Source organism: Anolis carolinensis, unplaced genomic scaffold, assembly GCF_035594765.1.
Source record: "Anolis carolinensis isolate JA03-04 unplaced genomic scaffold, rAnoCar3.1.pri scaffold_12, whole genome shotgun sequence".
Taxonomy (NCBI): Eukaryota; Metazoa; Chordata; class Lepidosauria; order Squamata; family Dactyloidae; genus Anolis; species Anolis carolinensis.
Window position 1 is genome coordinate 891,824 of NW_026943823.1, and position 11,390 is coordinate 903,213.

At 43.3% G+C, this 11,390-nt stretch overlaps 1 protein-coding gene across 1 annotated transcript in view; it reads left to right on the plus strand.

Moving 5' to 3' along the window:
• Positions 1-9,375, plus strand: part of ar (androgen receptor) — a 132,281-nt gene extending 122,906 nt beyond the window's left edge. The window contains 1 exon segment of the mRNA XM_062964036.1: positions 369-9,375. Coding sequence (XP_062820106.1) covers positions 369-524 — 156 coding nt within the window. The 3' untranslated portion in view covers positions 525-9,375.
• Positions 9,376-11,390: the final 2,015 nt, after the last annotated feature.

An 11,390-nucleotide genomic window follows, 5' to 3' on the forward strand; every position in this document is an offset into this window, starting at 1 on the left:
TCTGGAGTAGCTGGAGCTTTTTGTTGTATGAACGTAGAGGCATGGATGAGGGGTTGTGCTGCCAAGTTTAGTGTTTCTGGGATGTGTAGTTTTGTTGTTTTGTCCTAGGCCGAAATTTCATTACCCTTTTATATATATAGATTGTTTTTATTCGGGCTTGGTGCCATGTAAGCCGCCCTGAGTCCCCTTTGGGGAGATAGAGGCGGGGTATAAAAATAAAGTTATTATTATTATTATTATTATTATTATTATTATTATTATTATTATTATTATTTGGAGCAAGTGCCAGTCCCATGGAAGCCTGGTGGCCGTGGTCCGTGGCCGCCCTTGCCCAAGCCTCTCTTTCTCTCCTTCTGTCTCACCCACAGATTGCAAGAGAGCTGCATCAGTTCACCTTCGACCTCTTGGTCAAGTCCCACATGGTCAGCGTGGACTACCCGGAAATGATGGCGGAGATCATCTCGGTCCAGGTGCCCAAGATCCTCTCGGGGAAAGTGAAGCCCATCTATTTCCACAGCCAGTGAGAGGGAGAGGCAACCCCGAGGCCCATCGTCCCCGCAGACCCCTCCAGCCGCCGCCTGCCTCTCCGTCTCTGCACTACCGCAACTGCAGTGCCTTGGGAAGGTGTGTGTTCACGGAGACGCACAGCCACCGCCAAACAAAGAACGAAACAGACTACCTGCTGGGGTTCCTTCTCCTTTTGCCTCGTTCCGTTTTTTCCTCGTTGACCTTTCTTTCCTGGGCAACCCGTCCTGGCGGAATCAGGCTTCTCTCTCCTTGGAACGATTCGTCAGGCACTCAAAGCCTCCCGGCCTATTCCGCCTTGTGTTTTGTGCGTGTGGTGTTGTGGCGTGGGGCCCCGCTGCCCTTGTTTACATTCATGCGCCCGTGAGTACCTGACCGTGTCTTTCGTGGCCCTGTGTGCATGCGCTGCCGTGGTCGCCTTCGATGTCCAAAGACACAAACTCACAGACAAACTCCACATCACATGCACCCCAGCTTTGAGTTGCCCTCTTTACAGCCATTTATTTCTCTTTCTTTTTTTTATAAGAAAACCAACAAAAATAATAATTTTAAAAAATCAACTCAAAATGGAAAGAAAACTAGGGTTCATACTGGGTAATTTTTCTGTCTTTTTTTTTTTAAACAGTTCTGTCTTTTATGGGTTTTCTTTTTTTCTCCTTTTTCCTGACTGGGTTGCTGTTTCTGTCCACGGTTACAGGAGGAATACTCTAATTGTGACTTTGTAGAAACAATGACGGGTAAAACCCCTGGACCTGAAGGTTAAGCAAAAAGAGATACTCTAATAGTAATACGATGGGATACTCTAATAGTAATACGATGCATTTGCAAAGAAGAAGAAGCAAAGGATGTGTTGCCACAACTGTGGCCATCACAAGGACTCAATTTTCGTGAGTCGGTGCCTGGACAAAACATGTATGGCCATGTGCGCTCTTGGCTATGCACAGGTGTCCATCTTGTTCTGTTGCCATGACCACTGACTCTCCAATTCGCCCTTCTCCGAAGGCACTATTTCTCAAACATAACCCACCATGCTGTGTCTCTCACCTGCTGCCACGGCTTTGCTGTGAACCCCACATTTCTCTGCTATTTTTGGAGATGACTTATGGGGTGGGGCCTCGTTGACTCAACACAAAGTGCCCAATCTCAAACTGGACCGAATGCCCATAAAAAAAAGAAGACCCAACACCTTAAACATATAGAGAAGGACTTGTGGGGGGAAATACCATTCCCAATACCTGGAAGGCTACAGAGGACCGTTTGGATGACTTTTGTTTTGTCTTCTGTGGACCACGAGCCTAGACGTTGTTTTTTTCTCAAATAAACAATCAAACCTTGCCCAGTGAATGTGAACACATTCCAGTTTTGAATTGCTCCCCTTTTTTTTTTTTTTTTTTTTTTTTGCATCGTAGAAGATGCTCCAAAGCAGCCCTTTGTGTCTTGGTGCTGTCCGTCCGTCCAGATGTGGACCTCTGGAAACCTCCTTTTTGCTCCACCTCATCCACAACAACCTCTTCCTCCTTGGTTTTTTCCAAGCATGACGGAGATGGTCCCAACCTTATCTTGAAACAAGACTTCCTTCTTTCCCATCAAGTTGGGCTCAGATGTGTGCATTTATGGACTGCAGATGTTAACAGATATTGGATTTGAGCTCTTCTTTGATTTTAATAGCTGGAGCTATTTGCAATCATTTTACGAAGGGGAGAAAAGACACCTGTCGTGTGACCTGTCCCTTTCAGCAACTCAGCCAAGTGCATGGACGTTTCATCTGTTCTCTTGATGATGATTTGATGATGATGATGACGACGACGACATCTTATTTCCCCTTCCCGTTGGTTCATTCTGCCTTTTCTCAGCTCATAACAAGGCGCACCACTCATGCATTAGCCTTCTGAGAGCGGTTGCATAAGGGTTGAATAGTGCTTTCACGGATCAGGAGAAGCAACAAGACTTTTTCAATGTCAAAATGTTAAATGCAGTGTCTAAATGATCGTGGTCCTCTAGTGCCACCGCGCATAAACATGTGTTGTCATTCTGTTATGTTCAATAAGGCCTCTTTCGTGGCTTTATTGCCTTGGTAAAGCATGATGAGCGAGTGGGTCATACTGCCCTGTCCCCAAATTTTCTTAAGATTGACATAATTTGCGGGCAATGTTGCCTCCAAACCGTACGGAAAGCCCACAAAACACATGACAACATGCAACCAGTGGTTCTCCATAAGAATCCTGTATTACTCTCAAATTCCCCTCTCGAGAGTCCTTCTCAGAAGGGAGTCGGAAGTGATACGACACCACTTTCGTCCTCCGTTTTGAGAAGGACAGCAGACAAAATGGAAGACGTACTTGGGTTTGCTGTGTTGCCGATGGGGAATTCTCCACTCCTTTGGGTGGAAAATGAAAGAAAATCAAACCGATACGGGGCTGAGCTAATTTTGGAGCAGCCGTTGGCCCAACCAATTTACCACGCTGCCTGCTTTACCTGTGTGTGTATATAGTATATATCTTTACAAACATATCTATGCTAATGTTGTGGATATCGCGACGGTCTTTGGCTTCCCCTTTCTTGCTTGGGTGAAGCGACAGCGGAGCACTTAGAAGTGAGAACACAACCCTCTTTCCGGGTTCGGTAGTGTAGAAAAATCCCAAATTTGGCCAGGTGTCTTAAAATCCTAGATTGGAAATAGATTTATTGTCGAGACAATGTATTGTGGATCAGTTAATACCTTCTGCCCCGAAGTCTCGAATGGAAGAGCGGAATGAAGTCCCAACATACACACAGCTGTTGAATACGGTTCGATAGTTAAAACCAATGTAAATTGTTTGCAAAAAAGATGTTTGTACCAACTGGAACTGCAATCTGTTGTGTCAAGTCTGTGGAATTTTAACACAAGGTTTGCTCGCCACAGAAGGGAATCTGGGTCTTGGATACATATATGGCCACATATCCTTCTGTGCCTTAAAACTAAATTTTCCTCTTTGTGCAAAGCTTTTGGAGAGAGAAAGCATCCTTTTGCACATTGCTGGCTGCGGAAAAGGTCCCGAACTTCCTTGAAAGATGACGGAGATCCATCCAGCATTTTAGCCGGCCCTGGATCGGACGCTGCCGGAAAAAGCGGATACGGATCTTCATGGGATTCTCTTTAGCTTAGCAATGGAAACAGTCTCCACTTGTGCAAAGCCCCTTCTGTGCATTACAATCCGTGAGGTTATTTGGGGCGTAACTGTGCATTTTAAAATCCAGAATGCCTTTCGTGAATGTCATGTAAATATTTTTGGGAGAGAGGTGGTGGTGATGGGTTAGGACTGTCGACGTTCCTTGTGTCGGCTTAAAACTGAAGAAGCGCCAAAGCACTGACAGCGTCCTAGCCATCGACCCTCCTTTTCTTTCTTTTTATTACCCCTTTTATGCATTTTTATTGTTGTTGTTGTTGTTGATAATGATGATGATGTTATTATGCATTTTTAAAAATGGTGTATTTTTGGGGGAGATTCCGTTTTGCCGTGTCGAAAAGTGACCTTCTTTTCAGGCAGCCCGGCGAGCGCAACGCCGTCCAATTGCCCGGTCTGTGACTTACTTTTAAAGCTCTTAAAAGAGCCAAAAAACAACCTTTCCTGAGGAGGAAAAGGACAATGAAGCCAAGTGAGGGGATGCCTGTCTGCCCAGCACTTTTTGGTGCATCAATAGGTAGCCTTGACGTCACGGCCATCTTGCCTGTCCATCACCATAGCCGAATAGTTTGGTTAGTAGGCAAAGTAGACCCATTCAAAGAACTGTTGAGTGGTGAGTCAACACATTGAGAAACCCAATCAATTCAATGCTCCTGTTGTTATTGGGACTTAAGGGGACTGAGGCCTTTATTTTGGGGTGCCTCATCATTGGTTGGGTTTCCCAATGCATTCCTTGTGAAACCCAACCAACACGATGATTGTATTGCCATTGGGATTCCCAAGAGGATTGAGGCCTCTGTTATGGGCTACTTCTTAATTTTGGTACGTCCCATAATGCTCATTGCACCGCCTTCCTATTCTCCTTCATGCATTCCTTGTGAAACCCAACCAACACGATGATTGTTTTGCCATTGGGATTCCCAAGAGGATTGAGGTCTCTGTTATGGGCTACCTCTTAATCTTGGTACGTCCCATAATGCTCATTGCACCGCCTTCCTATTCTCCTTCATGGATTCCTTGGGAAACCCAACCAACACGATGATTGTATTGCCATTGGGATTCCCAAGAAGATTGAGGTCTCTGTTATGGGCTACTTCTTTATTTTGGTACGTCCCATAATGCTCATTGCACCGTCTTCCTATCTCTCCTTCATGCATTCCTTGGGAAACCCAACCAACATGATGATTGTTTCGTCATTGGGATTCCCAAGAGGATTGAGGCCTCTGTTATGGGCTGCTTCTTAATTTTGGTACGTCCCATAATGCTCATTGCACCGCCTTCCTATCTCTCCTTCACTGGAGGATGAACCAGACTCCTTTCAGCTCCGTCCTTTCTCTGATCCAGGGCCAAAATACCCTTTAACTTTTGTAAACATGGACGGAAAGCCATCCCTTGAAGGCTGCTCCCATTCTATCCTTTTCTCCTTAGAAACAAAGGGAAGCTGGAGCATTGGTTGGGATGTTCTTGGGTCCTCCCAACTAGTCTCTCCATTGCATCAACTTTTGCATGACAAGTCAACGCATTGGGAAAGTCAACCCATTCCCCATCCCAACTCACAATTGGAATGATGCCCCTATTTTGGGTTGCCTCATTACTTGGGCACCTCCCGTGATGTTAGAAGGACGCATTGGACCTCGGTGGTCAAGAGACATACCAGAGATCTTCTGTCTCCGTTCTTCACAAATTCAGATGGACTGCAGGCTATCCCTTGAAGGCTATTCCCGTTGTATCTTTTCCCCTTATGAAACAAAGGAAAGTAGAGCTTTGGGCTGCGGCCGGGTGTCCAATTTGGCGACGGCTTCCCTCCGTAATTACCACGTTCTTGTTGTTGTGGTCCTTTCAAGCCAGCGAACAGAGGGAAGGCCGTGCCTATTGCCTCCTTCTGGGCTGCTTTCGAGATGCCTTACGTGTATCGATAACCTTTTTTCGTTCTCACTCGTTGTTGTTGTTCTTGCTGTCGTCGTTTTTCAGGAAAGGCTTCTGTTCGGGACACTTGCTCCCTGGAAAGCCGCCTTTTATACAAATGCACTTTGTGTAAAGCTTGAGCCATTTCTGCCCTTCGCTTGCAGCAGGTTTATTTTTTTACCCAAAGAATGTGTGGCATTTACCAAAGAACGTGTATATAAAAACGGGAAGAGGTTTTTTAAAAGAGTTTGTATTTGCAAAACAGGAAAGAAATCGGGAGAATTGGGGTGCAGCGAGAGCGCTGTTTTCCTGTTGTGGGTCTTGTAATGCATTTGCTTGCGTGCTGAGTTTGGGTGCTCGATTTTTGACCGATCCTGTGCTGCGGAGGATCTCTACTGTGGAAATAATAGGTTTATGGGGGACATGATTTGCACTTGGGGAGGAGGGGAGCAAAGGGAAGCGGTCCCAGACCTGCTCCCCATTCGATAGCACTAGAGGTTTCAGAGAACCAGGGTTGTGCGGGAGGGTTTGACACGGTTTTGGGGAAAAGATGGAAAAGATGGCGGACAAAAGCCATCAGTTGCACCTTGAACAGCCAAGTTCTAAAGATTTTTTATGCTGCAATCGCCCTCTTTCAAGTTGCAACCTTTGCACCCATCAGGCTCCTAAATGTCAATGGCCCCCGAATAAAAACACTGCTCCTCCCATGGATTTGTCCTTTTGCTTCCCAAATTTCTAGCACTGGAATCAGTTAAAGCTTCAGTAAGAAGGTGAAGGAAATACAATGGTGGTGATTTTCGAAACCAGAGTACAAAACTATCTTATTTACAAGGATTTACAACCAAGAAAGATAGAGTCAATTTTGTCTGCTAGATGAGACATTTTGTATGACTGGAGATTGGACTGGATGGTCTTATGGTCTCATCCAGCTCTTCTACAACTTCATCTACAGTGTCGTGTAATGCAGTCTGAGCTGCACGATATGGTCAATGTAGATGCATATAATGCAGATTGAACTTCATTATATGAGTCTACATCATATCCAGGGAGGGCCTTTTCAGCATCGGTTCAACTACTGCTTCTTTTAAACAGGATGGGAATTTCCCCTTCCTGAGAGATTCATTATGAATTTCTTGTATGAGATCGAATTGAATCTCCTCCCTAAATGACCAGCCAAGAAGGACAAGGATCCAGAAAGCAGGTTGGCTTCCTTATTTGCCCCAGTAGCTTTTCCACATCAACAGTACTCACCGATTGAAACTGATCCAGTGTAATCGCACTTACAGAGTTGCTGGACACCTCCTTGTTGGCCTCTGCTCCAATGACTGTCTCTAAGTCGACTCTTATGCACATTTTTATTATTATCCAATTCAGTGCATTATGAAATTGCATTATATGGCAGTGTAGACGGGGGATGGGGGTGGGCTATGATTCCAACTCGGAGAGCGAGCTGAAACAACCAAATTTGGTCAAGACAATAAGGAGAGCATCCAAGCTGAAAGTTTGAAAGAATTGTGCTATCACTTTTTTCTAAGTAATGTAACATGTTTGTAGTGTAGTTACAAAATGGAAGAAAATTTACACAAATTTAAACCAAGGCTGGATCTACGGTGTCATATAAAGCAGTTTCAGGAAACAGATTAACTTCATTGAACTGGATGGTGTGAGCCTGCACTACGATATAATCCGCTGATGCATTATATGGCAGTGCAGATCCAACCTAAGTGGGAGAAAAACCACAGTAAAGAGCTGGAAAGGCAAAGATCCCAAATGGAAGAGTCCTGAGATACAGTGCTAGACATTTGAGAGAGGAAGGAGAACTTCCCTTTTCGGGGGCAGAAGTAAAAGATTGGCATTTCTGATGGTGTCTCTCCGGCTAAACAAGGAGCTTGGGCTTGGGCTGCAACTTGAAAGTGGCCCTGTGAAATGTGACGTTGCCACAAAGTGGATGTGTGCCAATTGAGGTGCGTTGGCTTTTCCGGCCAGGCAAGGAGGCCAATGCGAACCTCCCTTTTCTTATCTTGCAGCTCTGTGGGGTATCATCCTGCAACCCTTTGTAAGTTTGGGAGAAGGTGTTCTGCATTGTGTACGTTGCTTTTCCCCTCTTTCCGTCAGGGTCGAAACGAAGCCAAGAAAGCCGACGTCCCTGACGAACATTTACGTAATTTGCATAATGCCGTTTGTTAGGTATTCTGTAACGATTGTGGAACTTTAGAGAAAAAAACAATGAAAGAAATGTTTTGTGTGTTTGTATGTGCACTTTTTAAAGATATATAAAAAGCCAAAACATTAAGACCTTCATATACAGAGATTTTTTTTAAGAAGAAAAAAGATATAGAGATATATAGAGATATATGCATTAGATAGGGGCTGTTGGCCAACAGCCATTATTGTTCGGGATTGTAGACCTGGCAGTTGTCTTCATGCGGCTAAGCGGAGTATCTAAACCAGCCGAAATGTGGAACAGTTGAGTAAGCTACAAAAGGGGTTGGGAAGGGTCCTCAACTTTAGTAGGAGATGCCAGAGGGTCATCTCTTTTTTTAAAAAAAAAAATTGAAAATTAAGCTCATTAGTTCTTACTTTTTTGCTCTGGGCCCAGCGCACGCGGGTGCTTTTGTGTTGCGTGGAGCGGCGGTTGCCTTTATTTTTTCCAGCCGATCAGAGTGACAACGATGCTATATCAATCGGGAGGAATGTAGGCTTTATCCGAACCGAGTTTTCCCATTGTGACTCTTGACCTACTCGCCCGGTGCGGTTTCCCTTTGGACCGGGATCTTTTTCCTCGGTGAATTGCACCTCGCGAAAAGCGTACTTTAAAGGACAGTTTACACTCCATCCGCACGCGAGAGTTGCGAAGGTCCGTAAAGCTTGAGTAGAGCTTCATGCGAAGAGTTTGGAAGCGAAAAGCTTTGGAAGCGTCTTAGTCGGTTGGCATCTCGCCGCTCTTGGACATCCGGGCCGACTTCATGCTGTGTTTCATCTTGTTCCTTCTCTCTTTGTTTATTTTGGGGGGGGGGGGGAGGGGGGGTTAATCTTAAATCCTATTGTTGCTCTCAATACAATAAAAACTCAGAACTTTGGTTGTTGGAAAAAACCTGCTTGTCTGCCTCCATTTTTTTTTGCAGCTTCCCAATGGCTTTGTGGGCTCATTACTCTAGTGCAGGGGTCCCCAAACTAAGGCCCGGGGGCCGGATGCGGCCCTCCGGTGTCATTTACCTGGCCCCCGCCCTCAGTTTTATAATATAATATATTGTATATACATATAATATTGATAATAATATTATAATGTAATACAATATAACACTAATAATAATACCATATAATAATTTTAATTATATATTCTATATTACATATAATATTACTAATAATATTACAGTATAGTGGTATAGTTCAATATAGTAATATATAATGCTAATATTGTGCTATGCCATTAATATAATATATTGGATGTACATGTAATTTGTAAGCCACTCTGAGTCGCCTTTGGAGTGAGAAGGGTGTGATACAAATGTAGTAAATAAATGCAGTAAATAAATAAATAATAAATAAATACATTTTAGACTTGGGCTCACCCAAAGTCTAAAATGACTTGAAGGCACACAACAACAACAACAGCAACAAATCTAATTAACTTGACTATCTCATTGGCCAGAAGCAGGACCACACTTCCCATTGAAATCCTGATAAATGTATGTTGGTTAAAATTGTTTTTATTTTTAAATATTGTATTGTTCTTTTATTGTTGTTGTTGTTGCACTACAAATAAGACATGTGCAGTGTGCATCGGAATTTGTTTATATTTTTCTCAAATGATAATCCGGCCCCTCAACAGTCTGAAGGATTGTGGACCGGTCCTCGGCTTAAAAAGTTTGAGGACCCCTGGTCTAGTGAAACACACAGATGTTTACTATATACAACAAAAAAGAAAAAATATGGTATAATCTGTGTTGTCGAAGGCTTTCATGGCCGGGATCACAGGGCTGTTGTATGTCTTTCGGGCTGTGTGGCCATGTTCCAGAAGTATTTTCTCCTGACGTTTCGCCCACATCTATGGCAGGCATCCTCAGTGGTACCTCACAACCTCTGAGGATGCCTGCCACAGATGTGGGCGAAACATCAGGAGAGAATCCTTCTGGAACATGGCCACACAGCCCGAAAGACATACAACAACCCTATCGTATAATCAACTATACAATCCCTGGAACCTACCAGTCAACTCTTTCCATCATTGAGTAAATCCACTTTGTTATCATATATACAAGGAATGTATACTGCATTTTCACCTTGAACATCACTACAACAGATCTTGAGAATATTATCAAGACAACAATAGGACTGTATTGAGAACCAGAAACCACATTAGCTAGAACTGGATTTAAGACTAGAGACTGAATTAGCTTAATCCAAATTCAAACCTGATGTAATGTTATAATTACTCTTTACAATTATGTTGTATATATACAGTTTGATGGTTGAATAAATCCACCTGGATACTATATATATACCGTACCTATATTGGATTATATTTTGTTTGAATAGATACCATAACTAAGTTTGAGGTTATCATTTAGACAAACAACAGGAACGGGTTTACAGTCAATGACCGGGTTAATTTAAACCCAATCCAGACCCGAGATAGTTTAAAGAATCAGTTACTCACCAATACAGTGTTTTAAATATAAGTTGATGTTATAATCGTAACATATAAGGGACTACATTACAATAGAAGTGTGTGATAATAACACAACCTACCTTGTATTATATTATATACCATACTTTCCCTTTTTGGCTCATTACTCTTCCCCGCGATACCCGAAGGTCGGAAAACATGGGACGAAAACAACCAACCAAGCCCATTCCTCCCCAGTTGCAAGAGCCGACTATGAGATCGAATTGTCTTATTTTATATTTTTTATTTCATGATGATTATAATCATTTGGCAGGAGCAGGTCTGGGAAGCCAAGCTAATCTGTTTGGAGAGAAAATGAGCAAATGGCTCAGATAAGCTTTTACAGATTTTTCTACTAATGGATTTCTTTTTTGTGCTTTTGCTGAAACATAGTTCTAAATGGAAGCTTTTCCACCCACCTCCAAAGGATTCTGGACTTTCCTGCAAAACAAGAGGGCCCCCCCCCTCCCAGTATGAATATATTTCTTTTCCGGCTTCATTATAAGCCTGACCTCTGATCTCCGAGTAATAAAGAAAACTGTGTTTTTATCCAGGCACATTCTTCGCTCAAAACACTGGATGGATGCTGGCTTGGTTGGTGTTGTTGTTTCAGAACTGTTTGGTGTTAAATTAAGCAAGCGGGTTTCCAAAACTAATTGGAAAGCACAGACACTGTTACTCTTTCTCTTCTTTTCCCAACAAATCTTTCTTACGCAGCTATATTGGGAACACACTGGGAGGGGAGGCGGGAAACCAGTATGTCCCAGGGTCCGTCCACACTTAAGGAATTATAGCACTGTGGTTCCACTTCGTCATGGGAGCATCCTATGGAGTCCAGGGATTTGTAGTTTGGGGGAACATAGGCTCCCTGGATGAGAAATCTCAATATTGGATACTAGGGGTGTGCCATTTTTTCATTACTCGTAAGTTGTATCAAATTCGTTAAATTTGCACTTACGAGGCAAAATCCGACACGTGATTGTGGCCCGTGCCAAAAACTTAAGAATCGAAACATACCCATTTCTTTTTCATTTGAATTTTGTAAACCTCGGAAGCCTCCCAAAGTCAGTTTCATATTCAGTGCAAGTAAGCAAAGCAAAGCCAAAAAGGCTGCCTTTCCTTTTTAA